The sequence below is a fragment of the Sciurus vulgaris genome (genome assembly GCF_902686455.1).
Source record: "Sciurus vulgaris genome assembly, chromosome: 9".
NCBI classification, from domain to species: domain Eukaryota; kingdom Metazoa; phylum Chordata; class Mammalia; order Rodentia; family Sciuridae; genus Sciurus; species Sciurus vulgaris.
The window spans coordinates 113895282-113912300 of NC_136469.1; the positions used below are offsets into that span (position 1 = coordinate 113895282).

Below are 17019 nucleotides of genomic sequence, written 5' to 3' on the forward strand. Positions count from 1 at the left end.
CCCAATCATTTGGTTTATTTTTGGTTTTTAAGTTGGTTTGGTTTCTCCTTTGAGTGTTTTTCTCTAAGGTAATTCCTCCCTTTGCTGACCTCCATTGTTGTTTTTCATTTCCTCCTCATGGAATATTTTGTTGAGAACATTCTGTAGTGCAGGTTTTCTATTTGTAAATTCTTCTAACTTTTGTTTATCGTGGAAGAATTTTATTTCTTCTTCAAATCTGAAGGGTAGTTTTGCTGGGTATAGGATTCTTGGTTGGCAACCATGTTCTTTCAGAGCTTGAAATACGTTGTTCCAGGCCTTTCTAGCTTTTAGAGTCTGGGTTGAGAAGTCTTCTGCTATCTGTATTGGTCTCCCCCTATATGTAATCTGATGCTTTTCTCTCTTGGCCTTCAAAATCCTATCTTTATTTTGAATGTTAGGCATTTTCATTATAATGTGCCTTTGTGTGGATCTGTTGTGATGTTGTGCATTTGTTGTTCTGTAAGCCTCTTGTATTTGATTTTCCATTTCATTCTTCAGGTTTGGGAAATTTTCTGATATTATTTCATTGAGTAGGTTGTTCATTCCTTTGGTTTGTATCTCTGTGCCTTCCTCAATTCTAATAATTCTTAAATTTGGTCTTTTCATGATGTCTCATAGTTGTTGGAGATTCTTTTCATGATTTCTTGCCATCTTCTCTGTTTGGCAACTTTATTTTCAAGGTTAAATATTTTGTCTTCATTGTCTGAGGTTCTGTCTTCCAAGTGGTCTAGTCTTTTGATGATGCTTTCCATTGAGTTTTTTATTTGGTTTATTGTTTCCTTCATTTCAAGGATTTCCGTTTTTTTTTTTTTTTGAGACTCTCTATCTCTTTGTTGAAATGGTCTTTTGCTTCCTGCAGTTGCTCTTTCAGCTTATTGGTATTATTCATTGCCTTCATTTGCTCTCTTATCTCATCCTTTGCTTCGTGAATCATCTTAATCATGTATAATCTGAAGTCCTTTTCTGACATTTCTTCTAACATACTGTCATTGGATTCTATTATATAGAATCTAGATTTGTTTGGATCATTTTCTTCCCTTGTTTTTTCATGTTGTTCATGTTTCTTCCTCTCTAGCAGTACAGATCTGGGGTATTGCAGATTTCCCCCTATAGGCTTATAGTGGCCCTATAGGTTTCCAAAACCCTTTCTTTAAGGGGAGATCAATGTTAGCAGTGCCCAATTCAGACACTGTGCAATCCTAGATCAAATAGCCCCTATGAGGACAATAACAAAATTGTCATAATAAATAGAATGAGTTCAAATATTATCTTCAGTAAAACAAACAGGTTTGCAATAAGGTCTGCAGTTTCAAATGGAGGACAAAGAGGATGCAGAGGGATGTAGAATGTGGCTGTTAATGGGATAAGAAAAGATTATACAGAAGTTCTAGATAATAAAAAGTGTGAGAGTGTAATCAAAAGAAATTGGAAATAAGCATGCAAAAAAGGGAGAAAGAGACTCTGAGGCAACAGGTAAACAAAAGGAAAAGAGAGCAAGAAAAGTAAAGAAATAAAAACTTAAATTTTTTCAATAAGGAGAAAAAAGAAAACCTACAGTATAACAGTCATATAGTAATGAAACCTCCCAGAGTTCAGTTGCCTGATGGATGAGAGATACCTGACAATGAGCTTCAAGCCTCCAGCAGGCGTCTCATGATGCCCCACCTAAAGATCGGAGCTAAAGCTTCCAGGATTATCCAAGATGGCCACTCTGGCTTCGAAATGTGTTGGCAAATGGGGAGCTGCAGCTCAGGGTGTGCCGTGATCGGCTGGAGGTCCTGGAGACGGGATGGGGTTGGTCTGGCAGGGGTCCTGGAGGTCGGGTGTGTTTGGTGTCATTGTGGGATCCTGGAGGCCGGGTGCAATCAGTCAGTCTGGGGTCCCAGTGGTAGGGCGCAGTCAGTTGGTCTGGGGGTCCTGGCGGCAGGGAGCAGACAGTCAGTGTGAGGGCCCCAGAGGCAGGGAGTGATCGGTCGGGCTGAGGTATCCTGGAGATGGGGCTCAGTCAGTCCGGCCAGGGGTCCTACAGGGCCTGGCTGTTGTCTCAAAATGGTGGCAGCCACATGTAATCAAACTTGCAGGTACTGTCACAGTGAACTTCCAGGCAACAGCAGGCAGCTGGTGCTCCACTGGTGGTCAGCGATCAGTTTGCTGACTGTTGTCAGACAATCGGGAGGTGAACCTCGTGTGTTGGGTGATGTATAGGTGTAAGGCAGGCGATGGACAAGCGAGAGGCAGGCAAATGGCGAATGATAGGCGCCTGACAGTGAGCAATCTGCACTCAAAAAATGCATCAATATGCTGGCAGACTGCTGATGAATTTTATTTATATCTTCCTAGGCCTTTCTAACAAATATGTTTTTAGATACTATGATATTGTTATGGGGCACAACTTAAGAACAGACCAACCACCACTGAGAAATCCAAATTTGAGAGATTTATTAGCTGACCCGCTGACTGTCTCACACAGAGCTCCAAAAATGACTATTGGGAGAACAGCCCCAACCATAGGGTTGCAGGGTTTTTATGCCATAAGTCAGTACATCAATCATAAGTGTCTGTTGCCATGATTCCAAACTATAACATCAGGGCGGGGATATAGCTCAGTTGGTAGAGTGTTTGCCTCACAAGCACAAGACCCTCAGTTCAATTCTCAGCACCACACACACACAAAAATACTATAACATCATAGGATCTGAAATCATTAGCAGAGGGGGAAGTGGGTCAAAATGATCTTACTTAGGTATGAACTAAAGAATGGTTACTAACATCTAAACAATCACTGTTGACATCACCGTTAACATGGTACATTGTTTAGGAAAAATAGGAATAAAAAATAGAACAATTTTTCATCATATAAGAACTGTCATTTTGTCGTTTTGTATTTCCAAACATGTCATGCTAAGTAACTGATGATGCTCACAGAGGTGGAGTGTTCCCATGGGAGACACTAAGCAACCGTTGATGGGTACAGCTACGGGGCATTCCCATGGGAGAAGCATTTCCTACATAACATGGAGTCTTAGAGCAAAATGGAGTCTGTTTAGTCATTGCCCATATAGCCTGACCTGTAACATTTCCATGGAGTCAAATATGTCAACCTGTTACAGTATATCTGTATTCCCCCAATCTAATAATAATAATAATAATAAGCATTTTTCATGTTTCTATGAAGACTTAATCATGTAATTAACTTTTGTTTTAGTTAATAAAGCAATGGGCATAAAACAACCATTTATTAAGCTTACAAATTGTGCAGATAGAATTCACACAACTTGTTTGTATACAGTGTCTTTGTTCTTGACTGGATGACTCAAGGTCAGGGCAGGAAGCATCTGAAGCCTTGCTCATTAACTGCTACTTGAGGCCAGTGAGTGAGTGAAACCCTAACTAGTCCTGTCAGCCAGAATACCTATGCATAGCCTTTCCATGTGGCTGCTTGCCTTCCTCACAGGACAGTATTTTGGTTCCAAAGACAAGCATCCATCCTGAGTGAAGATGAGGGAGGGGAAGAAGAAAGCAACTTTTTCCTTTTTTTTTTTTCTTTGGTGCTGGGGATTGAACCCAAGGCTTTGTGCTTGTGAGGCAAGCACTGTACCAACTGAGCTATATCTCCAGCCCTTTCCTTTTTTTAATACATGACAATAGAATGTATTTTGACATATATACATGCAGTATAGCTTCCCATTCTTGTGGTTGTACGTGGTGTAGAATTATACTGGTCATGTATTCATATATGAACATAGGAAAGTTATGTTCAATTCTTGTACTGTCTTTCTTGTTCCCATACCCCTTCCTTTCCCCATATTCCTCCCTGTCCAGTCTGGTGAACCTCACCCCACCCCCCCACGCTCCGCCTATTATGAGTCAGCATCAGTATATCAGAGAGAACTTATTTGATTTAGCATGATATTCACCAGTTCCATTCATTTACTGGCAAATGCCATAATTTCATTCTTCTTTATGACTGAATAATATTCCATTGTGTTTATGTACCACATTTTCTTTATCCATTCATCTGTTTAAGGGCATGTAGGTTGGTTCCATAGCTTAACTATTGTGAATTGAGCAGCTGTGAACATTGATGTGGCTGTGTGTGACTATAGTGTGCTGATTTTAAGTCCTTTGGGTATAAACTGAGTGAGACAACTGGGTCAAATGCTGGTTCCATTCCTGGTTTTCTAAGGAATCTCCAGACTATTTCCAGAATGGTTGCACCAAATTGCAGTCTCACTAGTGATGTATGAGTGTACCTTTTCCCCCATATTCTCGCCAACATTTATTGTTACTTGTATTCTTGAAAATTGCCATTCTGACTGGAGTGAGTTGAAATTTCAGGGTAAATTTAATTTGCATTTCTCTAATTACTAGTGATGTTGAACATTTTTTCATACATTTGTTGACCATTCATATTTCTTCTGTGAAGTGTCTATTCAGTTGCTTAGCCCATTTGTTGTTTGGGTTATTTGTTTTTTTTGGTGTTAAGGTTTTTGAATTCATTATGTATCCTAGAGATAAATGCTTCATCTGAGGTGCAAGTGGCAAAGATTTTCTTCCATTCTTAGACTTTCTCTTCATGTTCTTGATTGATTCTTTTGCTATGAATAAGCTTTTTAGTTTGATACAATCCCTTTTATTGATTCTTGATTTTACTTCTTATGCTTTTGGTTTCTTGTTGAGGAATTTGGTTCCTAAGCCGTCATGATGAAGATTTGGGCCTATTTTTTCTTCAAGTAGATGCAGGGTCTCTGGTTCACTTAGAGTTGAGTTTTGTGCAGGGGAGAGATAGGGGTCTCATTTATTACATACGGGATTTACAGTTTTCCCAGCACCATTTGTTGAAGACGCTATCTTTTCTCCATTGTGTGTTTTTGGCACCTTTGTCTAGTATGAGAAAACTGTATTTATGTGGGTTTGTTTCTGTGTCTTCTATTCATTGCAGCAGCTTTTTATGACCTACCTTGAAAACTCACAATAAAACACTTCTGCTCTGTTGGTTATAGTAATCACTAGCCTGACCAGGTTCAAGAGGAAGGCATATAGATTCTAAGAGTGCTCACTTTGGTAGCACATATACTAAAATTGGAAAGATACAGAGAAGATTAGCATACTCTTTGCACAAGGATTGCACACAAATTTGTGACGCATTCCACATTTTCAAAAATATTTTTAGTTGTAGATGGACACAATACCTTTATTTTATTTTTTTATGTTGTGCTGAGGTTCAAACCCAATGCCTTACATAGGTAGGTGCTCTACCACTAAGCTACAACTCTAGCCCAAAGTGTTCCATATTTTTTAAAAATAAAAGTTCTGGAAGAGCATGTGTGACTTGGAAATACTGCTGTGACTGTTGCTGGAATAAACAGCTACATCTTTCTAGAAATGTATGCATATTTCTATGTATATAGGTTATCTCTAATTTACATAAAAGGGATCATAGTACATATACATCTTGTGGACTGTCATATGTTGACAGATTCATATGTTGAATCCCTAATGTCCTCTGTGTTGATATTTGGAAGCGACATTTTGGAGAGTTAAGTCATGAGAGTGGAACCCTTCTAATAGGATTAGTGCCCTCATAAGAAGAAACATGAGAGAGATCTCTTTCTCTACCTGTGTGCATATAGCAAGAAGATATCCATCTAGAAACCAGGAAGAGGGCCCCTATCAGGAACCAAATAAGCAAGTACCTTGTTGATTAATGTTTGTTTCCGCTACCCAATCAATGGTATTTGTAATTGTACCCTGAGCTGAGACAGACATTGGTACTGAGAATTAGCATGCTAATGTAGCAAATACCTAAGAATGTGGATGTGGATGTGGAACTAGGCAATGGATATAGGCTGCAGACTTTGTAGGTACATGTTAGAACAAGCTGATGTTGCTGTGAGGGACTGTGGGTAAAAATGTGGACGTTAGGGTTGAGGTTGTGACTCAGTGGTAGAGCGCTTGCCGAGTGTGCACCCTGGGTTCAGTCCTCAGCACCACATAAAATAAAGGTATTGTGTCTACCTACAACTAAAACAATATATAGATATTAAAAAAAGAAATGTGGACATTATAGGTAATTTTGGAGAGGGCTTAGGAAAGGAGAGCTATAGAGAAAGCTTCCATCTTAAAGAATACATAAATAATCATGTACAGAATTTTGGCAGAAATATAGTTATGTCTGATAAGGTCTTGGACAGAAATGAGGAACATATTTTTTAACAATGGCAAAAAGGTAATCTTTGTTACAAAGTGGAAAAGTAGTTTAGCTGAATTATGTTTGTATTCTGTTACAGAAGATAGAACTTGTCAACAATAAAAGTAGACATTTAGCGCTGGGGATATAGCTCAATTGGTAGAGTGCTTGCCTCACAAACACAAGGCCCTGGGTTCAATCCCCAGCACCGCAAAAAAAAAAAAAAAAAAAGTTAGATATTGATTGATTGATTGATTGATTGACTGATTGATTCTGGGAATTGAACCCAGAGGTGCTTTACCACTGAGCTATATCCCCAGCCCTTTTTATTCTTTATTATGAGACAGGGTCTCACTAAGTTGCTTAGGGCCTTGCTATGTTGCCAAGGCTGGCTTTGAACTTGTGATCTTCTTGCCTCATCCTCCCAGGCGACTGAAATCACAAGTGGGCTCCATCGCACCTGGCAGAGTTGAATATTGAACTGAAGAGATTTATTAGCAAAGTATTGGAGGAGTGGAACAGTCCTTTTTACTGTTTTTAGAAATATTTGAAAAGAAAAAAATGAATTGACAATGGAATTAAGCAAAAAGGAACCAGAACTTAAAAGCTTTAAAATAGTCTCAGCCTATCCTTGTTATAAAAAGTGAGAAAATGAGTTCATTAGAGAACATTAAGGCTTACCAATTGTTAAAAAGATTATTGTAGGTCTGAATCATAGTATTAGTCAGCAACCCCTGTAGGAAACTGCCAGATTGAACTGAAGGGAAAAAAGGGTGGAAGGAAGGAATGTGTTTTGGACTTCTTGGATTTTACAGGACAGGACCATAGAGCTGTTTGGCTGCAAGTGTCCCTTATTTTTAAAGACAAGGGAATAATGATTCAAGTATTGTCAGGGCTGCCTCCTCAGTTTCAAAAAGGGAGGAACCATCACCTCCCTATCAACAGACACTGTGGCCTCTGTCCAAAATTTTATAGCCATAACCTTGGGATCAGGCTTGCCTGGAGCCTTGCAGAGTAGCTTTAGCAGCCCAAACTAAAACTACATTTCTACAACTTGAGGTTTTTTTTTTTCATTTAATATATATTTTGATATTAGCAAATCAATGTCAGGCTCATTTTTCATAGTATTAGAATTTTGTCTTTTTAATAATGCAAGTAATATATGAATGTCTGTGAAAGCTTGAAGTAATATAGATATGTGGAGCAAAATGTTAACATCCCCCTTCCTCCCGTCCCCTCCCAACTCCTTGTTGCAACTCTTGGCCATTATCACTTACCTTGCCAGAGATCACATTGTAGATCTTCTAGTCACATTTCTATGCATTTACCTGCCTTTATATATAATCACAGTAAACTGTACCATAAGTGTGTAGCCCTAAATTATACTGTTGTTGCTTCATTGGCAGTAACTTGCATGATAATTCTCGGTTCATTAAAGTAATTATACTCAAATAAAAAAGGTCTTTTGTAGAGTTGAGGAAAGTTTTGAGAAAAATCAGGAGTGATTGCTATACTTGTATATCATTTAGGCAAAATAGCCCAATGTATTAGTGTTAGACATTTAAAAATATTTTTAAATATTTAGGCTTGTCCTTAATCTGATTATTTGTAGGTTTTTGTTGTTTTCTGTTTGTTTCTTTGTACAGGAAATTGATCCCTGGGACACTGTATCACCGAGCTACATCTCCAGTCCTTTTTATTTATTTATTTATTTTTGAAACAGTATCTCAGAAAATTGCTAAGGGTCTTGCTAAATTGCTGAGGCTGATCTCTGCAATCCTCTTGCCTCAGCTTCCTGAGTCTCTGAGATTACAGGTGTACACTACTTCATCTAGCCAGTTATTTGTAGTCTTGAGGCTTAAATGTATATGGATTATTGTGGTCCTTCAAATTAATTTTCATTAGCCAAGCATGGTGTTGTATGCCTGTAATCCCAGCTATGTGGTAGGCTCAGGCAGGAGTCTTGCAAGTGGATAACCAGCCTAGGCAATTTAGCAAGACTGTCTCAAAATAAATAAAATTTACAAGGGGGCTCAGGATGTAGCTTAGTGGTAGAGTGCTTGCCTAATGTATGCAGGATCCTGGATTTAGTCCCCAGAAGTTCACACACACACACACCCAGCTTCATGAGTAGTTAGGATTACTGGCATGTGCCATTAAGCCTGGCTATCTTAAGGAGATAAATGAAGAGTGTAATAATGTGTTTATAAGAATGTTCACCTAGTCAGGCATGATGGTGAACACCTGTAATTCCAGCTACTCAAGAAACTGAGTCAAGAGACGAGAGTTCAGAGCCAGCCTCAGCAACTTAGTGAGGCACTACGCAACTCATTGAGACCTGTCTGGAAATAAAATGTAAAAAAGGACTGGGGATGTGGCTCAGTCATTAAAGGCTTCTGGGTTTAGTACCCAGTACCAAAAAAAAGTATTCATCTCAGCATTGTTTTTCCATATACAAATTTGAAAATTATGGAATTAAATGCAATGTTATACAGTATTAAAAGTTACATAGAACTGGGTATTTTATTTTTGGAGTATTAGATTTTTGACTGGGGATGTAGCACAGTGGTAGGAGCACCCACTTAATGTATGTGAGGCCCTGGGTTCAAGTCCCCACACTGAAAATAAATGAATTAAAAAATTGTGACTAGTAATTGAGTGTGGTAGAATGCACCGCAACATAGATAATGTTTTGATTTGTAAAGTTAAATTTGTATACAGATGCATTACAAAAACATATGCAACAGAACAAAGTTAACAAAATTTTTATCATTTGTCTGTCCTGACAACTAAAATAACACTAAAGCAACATTAAAAGTAGGAAATGTTTGTTATTTTTATGAGAGAGGGGTTTTTTCCCACTACATTAGATTTTCTTTAGATCTTTAGATCCATAAAAAAGACACAATAATTTTGTGACTGTGTTTCCAAATCCCAGTTTGGAACCCTGACCTGGTGTTGAAAGAATATTTAGAGCTGGAGTGTAGCTCAGTGGTAGAGTGCTTGCCTAACATACAAGGTCCTGGCTTCAATCCACCAAAACCAAAAAAAATCTTAAAGCCAATTAAGCCATTTTGAATACATGCATATACCTTTTTCCCATCTTCATGTGTCTTGTGTTGAAACTGGCAAGGAACTTGGTTTTGTTGTAAGTAAAATTGGTACATATAATACTTCTGAGGGGTATGAATAAGCAAATAGCCTTCCAAAATCTGAAAAAACTTATTTTTACAAAATGCACATAGACAGCACTGATTAAACATTTGTCAAATATTTTTCTTATTTATGAATGCTATTCTGTATTTGTTTTGAAGAGAGCTCAGAGCTGTATGAAGTCTTATCAGAGGGAACTTTGACTAATAGCTTAGCCAATGATTTGGAAATCCTTTTTATTGTAGTTTTTTTTTTTTTTGGGGGGGGGGCGGGGTACTAGGGATTGAACCCAGGGCTTTGTGCTTGCAAGGTAAGCACTCTACCAGCTGAGCTATATCCCCAGCCCTTTGTTGTGGTTTTGACATGTCATTTTTTTTTTTTAAAGACAGTAATATGACCAGTTTATCTGTACAAACAGGCAGCTCTGTTTAATATTAAAAGCATATTTTCCCCCTTGCCTGTCCATTTGGGACTTGGTTTCTATGTTCATAGGAAGAAAATATTTCACATATAAATAAATGTAACCTATTAGTCAACCTCCCAAGGCCATGAATTCATTTTTCCTCATGTGTGATTTTTTTTTGAGGTTTAAATAAATTTAAACATGAAATACACTACCATTTAAATGAATACAGAGGTAGTAGAATTTAGCTACCAGTAGACCAGTGCCATCCATGATAGAAATATTTATCAGGTCATCTGATATAAAATAATTTCATATTCAGAAAGAATTTCCTCTCTTTTTTAAACAATTTTTTTGTTATTGTTTGTTAGGTTTAGATCGCTGCAAAGGAAAGAGCCAGTTAAATATAATTTGTGGGACAAACAAGACCAATCTAGACACTCTAAGCAAAATAATAACATTTAGGTTTCAGAGACTACTATTCTGTCAGAACACCAGATAGTACCTGTCAATTTCAGTTTATCTAGAAAAGATACCTCTTGAATTAAGGTTGATCACTAGTAATCTAGGATTCCTGCATATGTGTGTGTGTACTTTTAATTCTTTAAATTTTCAGTGCTAGCCATTCTAACTTGGGGATACTGGTATTTTCTTACTTGTACATTCTAAAAGGTAACCATAAAAAATTAAGAAAATGAAGCAGACTACCAAAAAAAAAAAATACAAGGTGATCTATTAATTCAGATTCTAATTAGAAAGTATAAAGTTGTGCAAAATGCCATTTTTAGGCAGAGAGATCTACTCATAAATGAAAAGAGCTTAAATACTTAAATTTTAGAGGCAGAATATAAAAATTTGAGGTACAAAACATAAAACCAGGGGCTGGGACTGTAGCTTAGTGGCAGAGTGCTTGTCTAGCATGTGTGAGGCACAGGGTTCGATCCTCAGAACCACATAAAAATAAACATACAAAATAAAGGCATGCTGTCCATCGACAACTACAAAAAAAATTAAAAAAAAAGAACATAAAACCATTGTGTTACACAGTATGTAGAGAAAAATGAACAATATAAACAGTAATATTAAAATCCAAAATACTGAGGTTGTTTTTAAAGGTTTTTTTCTAAGCTATAAGGCCAAAGTGAAGATTAAGTATTCTGCCCTAGGAGGATGTAAATCATGTTCTTTGGGAAGCACTGAATTTCTATTTAAGTTACTTTCTTTTTTTTATTATTATTTTTTAGTCATAGATGCACACAATACCTTTATTTATTTTTATGTGGTGCTGAGGATTAAATCCAGGGCCTCACACATGCTAGTTGAATGCTCTACCACTGAGCCACTACCTCAGCCCAGTTACTTGTGTAAACAAGTAATATTAGTGATGATATCATGATTATCTGAAAACTTTATATTGTGGGCCATGAATTGAGTTGTGTGTGTGTGTGTGTATGCATGCATGTATGCATATTATTATATCATTTAATCCTTATAGTGACCATAAGGTTCACAGTGGGTTGTGTTGACCTCTTTCATATTTTGAAACTCTACCTTGGAGACTAGCAGAAAGAGAATTTGAGCCCAGGTCAGATACCTGTGACTTTAAAGCCTCTTTTTAAATTTTTTTTAAATATACTTTTTAGATGTTGATGGACCTTTTTTTTAAATTCATTTATTTATATGTGGTGCTGAGAATCAAACCCAGTGCAACACACATGCAAGCACTGTACCACTGAGCCACAACCTCAGCCCTAAAACCTTTTTTTTTTTTTTTTTTTAATATAGTTCTGTACCTCCCTCTTTGGGAGTGCACAGACACCTTCAACATGTGTGAGGTTCTTTAACAAACATGGCAGAAGACCAAATACATTTCTTGCTTAGGTATTTTTGCATAATTCTGGAGAGAGACTTTGTTCTTTGTAATTTAAAAAAAAAAATTTGGTTTGTTTGTTTTTTGAGATGGAGGGGTCTTCTGTGTTGCCCAGGTTGGCCTTTAACTATATCCTCTGGCCCAGCCCCTCAGTTAACTAGGATTACAGGCACACTCCACCATGCCCAGCTTTATTCTTTATAGTTTTCTCCAGGGTGAGATTCCTCATGTTAGCTCTGTTTGTCCACTTTTTGTCATTAAAGTCTTGTCTTTTATCTGCATTTTAGGGTTTTTAAAAAAGACTTTCTGGATTTCCTATTGGACTATTTAATTTGTGCAACTTCCCTATTATGATATCTCTGTGCCAAGTCTTTTTTCCATTCTTTAGTCCCTTTTAATCTCTTTATGTCTCTCTTCTGCCTTTTCTCCTATGAAGAAACATATTTATTCTATTCTTATTATGCTGCCTTTGCTATTTTCAATGTAATTTACCTCAAGAACATTCAAGACCATTCTGCTTGAAGTGGAGAGATCTGTCTTTACTGAGATCAGTATGAATATGAAAGTTTAACTGAGCCAGGTCCAGTGGCATACCCCTGTAATCCCAGCTACTGTGGAGGTCATGGTAGGAGGATTGTAAATTCAAGGCCAGCTTTGGCAGTTTACTGGGACCCTGTCTCAAAAATAAAAAGGGCTGGGGATGTAATTTAGTGATAGATTGCTTCCCCTAGCGTGCATGAGTTCTGGGTTCAATTCCCAGTACTGGGAAAAAAAAAAAAAAACAAAAACGGATGGCAACTATTGTCAGTAGATAGTCTACATGTGGGTCCCTATGCCTCAAAATGCAGAAAATATTTTGTCTCTGGTTCCATGCTGCAGATACTACCATGCCTGTTTGCTTCACAGTACATGTTATCCTTGGTTTTTCTCTGTTACGTTTACAAGTGATTTCCCTCTGGAGTAGCCCCATCAGTATCAATAGTACCACTGTATTCCCCAAACAGGTAAGAAAAACTAAGATTCATTGTGAATTAGGCTTCCTTGTTTAAGAGTTTCATCAAAACAGTAAGATTGCTAGGCACAGTGGCACATGTCTATAATCCCAGCAACTCAAGAGGCTGAAGCAGGAAGGTTATAAATTCAAAGCCAGCATCAGTAACTTAGCAAGACACTGTCTCAAAAAATACATATAAAAATGTCAGGGAATGTAACTCAATGGTAAAACACACCTAGGTTCAATCCCCAGTACCAAAAACAAAACAAAAAAACAAAAAATAGATTGTCCCATTTTACTAAATATATCATTTTTTAATTCTTTAAAAGATACCCATTGGGCCTGGGGCTGTGACTCAGTAGGTAGAGCGCTTGCCTAGCACATGTGAGGCACTGGGTTTGATCCTCAGCACCACATAAAAATAAATAAGGTATTGTATTCATCTACAACTAAATATAAGATTAAAAAAAAAAGACACCCATTTTAGGTGTTTGAATCTGACACACTGAATATATGCATTACCCAACTCTCATTTGGAAAAATTCTGCATCCTGTACTAGAAATGTGGCCATGATATTTTGACACCTCATTATTCAAAGCCTAAAGTACAGCTTGCCTGTGCACGTGAAGAATATAGCTTAGGGGGTTGGAGGTGTATCTTAGTGGTAGAGCCTGTGTCTAGCATGTGCAAGGCCCTGGGTTCAGTCCCTAGGACCAAAAAAGAAAAAATAAAGAGGAAAAATACAACCAGGAACGTATAAATGGTCAAGATCCAATACCAGCTCTCAGCAGGAAGTCCCAAAGACTCCCTGCAGCTTGACCTAAGGTGAAGTTGTTTCTCTTAGCCAGGCTCCTAATGAATAATTTCTGTTTTTGTTTTTGCAATCCTAGAGATTGAACCCAGGACTTAGCACGTGGTAGGCAAGCATTCTGCCACTGAGCTACATCACGAGCCCCATGATAAATAATTCCTTTCATTCTTGGTTGTGTGTATTTATGTACTAGTTTTTCTTGTCTTTGTTTTTGCAGTACTGGGGACTTACACATGCTAGGCAACCACTAATCATTTTATTTTTCTTAAGGCTAAAATATTTCCTTTTTGCACAGTAGTGAAGATAACCTTTTCTTGCTGAAAATCATAATTTGTCTGCAATTCTCCTGACCCCTTTACCTAAGAACTGATGTAATTTCCATATTAAACTGATAAAATTTCTTTATTTGTGTATGAGTTAAATGGGTTTATAAAACTTGTGTAGCAGAACAAATTATATGTTACTTTTTTTTGTTTTTAAAGTGTAGTCCTAAAAGGAAGCTTTACCCTTTCTGGTGATGCTAAAAGAGGACTCCTAGTGCCTAGGAAAACATGGCTGTGTGATCTTAGAGACTGCTAAGTAACTGTGTACCTTCAGTCATTTTCACATTACACTGATTTTGCTTCATTTCCATTCTACTGTACAGAAACTCACTGAAAATATTTTGTAACCTCTAACTGTGGTTGAGAGAATGCTTCATGATAAGCCGTATGTTAACAAAAATTGTTAACAATAAGGATCACAAGTTTGAGGCCAATCTTGGCAATTTAGTAAGACCCTGTCTCAAAATAAAAAAAATTATAGAGGGCTGGGGAGCTGGGCACAGTACCACATGCCTATAATTCCAGCAAGTTGAGATGGTAAGGCAGAATGATGGCAAATTCAAGGCTGTCCTGGGAAACCTAGTGAGACCCTGTGTCTTTAATTTAGCTGTACCCCTACACCTTCCCAAAACTCAGTTTCTTCTTTTGGTAAAAATCAGAATAATAGTACCTACCTCCGGCCAGTGATTATAAGAATTAAATGAAATAATGAGTTAAAATTCTTGTACCCAGCACATTGAAAGTTCTCAATAAATATTTGTTATAGTAATTGAAAGTAGGTGAAAACATGCATATTTTTAAGATTTCTAGTATGTACACAGTGTTTTACTGCATGGTCTTTACATATTTTATGCCAAATTTGTTTTTGCAAAAAATTGAGGTGTGACCATTATGTGAAGCTTTTTTTAAAATTGTGCCAGTATCACTTAAAAATCATTTATTGCTAAATGGTGCAAGATCACGATGCACAAAATACTTGTGAATGTACATTAATGATGTAATGATGATTATGTGGTAAAATATGGTAAACCAGGGACTGTGGCACATGCCCATAATCTTGATTACTCGAGGCTGAGGCAGGAGGATCACAAATTAGAGGCCAGACTGTCTCAAAATTTTTCAAAAGGCCTGCAGATGTAGCTCAGTGATAAGAATACTCACATAACCTGCCCAAGGCCCTGGATTCAATCTCTAGTACTGGGAAAAAAAGAGAAACAAAAGTAACACCAAAACAAAGCAAAGCAAAACAAACAAACAAACAAAAAATATATATATACACATATATACACTGTGGTATTGGGAATCAAACTCAGGGCTTTGTGCTTGCTAAGCACATGGCTCCGCCACTCACCTACACCCTCAGCCCAAAACATCTTTCCAATAATTATTGTCCATTTTTAGTCAAGTCTAATAGCTAATTTTCCTTTCTTCTTATTCACTTCAGTTGCGGCAGTCCCAGTCCTACTGCACGGACACAGAATGTCTTCAGGAATGTACGTACCAATGGGGCAAGCGGAGGGTTTACCTTGGGAGCAGAATTAGAGGTTGAGTGAATGTTTTCAGAAGTCGTTTCTGCAGTTTGCTCTCTAATGAAATGGTTTTCAGTAATGTATTTGCTACTTAAATATTTCATTTTTTAATTTACAAATTGCTTTTTATTTTTCTCTAAAACAAACCAGGCTGGGATTGTGGCTCAGTGGCAATGAGGCCCTGGATTCTCTCTCTAGCACTGAAAAAAAAAAAAAAAACAACAACAACAAAACCCAGCCCTGTCATTGGAGAAAATTATAAAAATCACAGATAAGAAAAAAAGAAAAGGAGAAACTTCCAGAATACTAAGTTAGCTGGGCACAGTGGGACACACCTGTAATCCCAGCAATGTGGGGGCTGAGACAAGAGGATCACAAGTTCAAGTCTGGCCTCAGCAACTTACTGGAACATCAAGGCTGCTAGCACACGTCCTCTACTTTTTTCCTACCATCTATTGTCCATTGGCAGGCATGGGAACTTTTGAGTGAGGGGAGGAGGCCATTTCTGCTCTGATTTCGAAGCTTTGGGTAGTTGATTCCTTTGGCTCTGTGTTGTCATTCCCAAGATATGGGCAGTAGGTAGGTTTCTCCACATGGCTTTATGGGCAGAAGTAATTGTAAAGTGAGAATCAAAACAGGAAGATGGATCCTACCATGGTAATGGACACACTTGGTGGCCATTATGTGACACTTCCTTTTTAAAAAAAAATTTTGTTCTTTTTAGTTATACATGTCAGTAGGGTGTATTATACATACATGGAGTATAACTTCCCATTCTTGTGTTTATACATGATGTGGAATTACACTGGTCGTGTATTAGTATGTGAACATAGGAAAGTTATGTCCAACTCATTGTATTTCCTATTTCCACCCCACTTCCCTTCCCCGCCTAATCTGATGAACCGCCACCCCTCTCCCTACCCTTGCCTATTATGAGTCAGCATCCGTTTATCAGAGAGAACATTTGCTTTTTGGGGATTGGCTTATTTCACTTAGCATGATATTCTCCAGTTCCATCTATTTACCGGCAAATGCCATAATTTCATTCTTCTTTATGACTGAATAATAGTCCATTGTGTTTATGTACCACATTTTCTTTGTCCATTCATCTGTTGAAGGGCATGTAGGTTGGTTCCATAGCTTAACTATTGTGAATTGAGCAGCTGTGAACATTGATGTGGCTGTGTGACTATAGTATGCTGATTTTAAGTTCTTTGGGTATAAACTGAGGAGTGAGACAACTGGGTCAAATACTTGTTCCATTCCAGGTTTTCTAAAGAATCTCCAGACTACTTTCCAGAATCGTCGCACCAATTTGCAGTCTCACCAGTGATGTATGAGTGTACCTTTTCCCCCATATTCTTGCCAACATTTATTGTTACTTGTATTCTTGAAAACTGCCATTCTGACTGGAGTGAGTTGAAATTTCAGGGTAATTTTAATTTGCATTTCTCAAATTGCTAGTGACACATCTTTTTCGAGGCCACTCACGAATAAGGAATATCTTGAGGAGAACTAATAAAATTGCATGTAAACCAATATATTCTGAGACTGTAAGAAAAGAACTGTGACATTCATAGGCTGGTGAAGTCCAGCACAGTTGGATTTCATATACATTTACTGAAACGGGATCACTTCATGGTTTTTTCACTACTATATCATAAATATACCTGTATACTTACCTTAAAAATATTTATTGGTCTGGGGTATAGCTCAGTGGTAGA

The 17019-nt window shown here is 37.6% G+C and overlaps 1 protein-coding gene across 1 annotated transcript in view; it reads left to right on the forward strand.

Annotated features, from left to right (window-relative positions):
• Positions 1 to 17019, forward strand: part of SMIM14 (small integral membrane protein 14) — an 88988-nt gene that overhangs the window by 52386 nt on the left and 19583 nt on the right. Inside the window, exon 3 of the mRNA XM_079152888.1 lies at positions 15211 to 15259. Coding sequence (XP_079009014.1) covers positions 15211 to 15259 — 49 coding nt within the window. The remainder of the gene's footprint in view (positions 1 to 15210; positions 15260 to 17019) is intronic.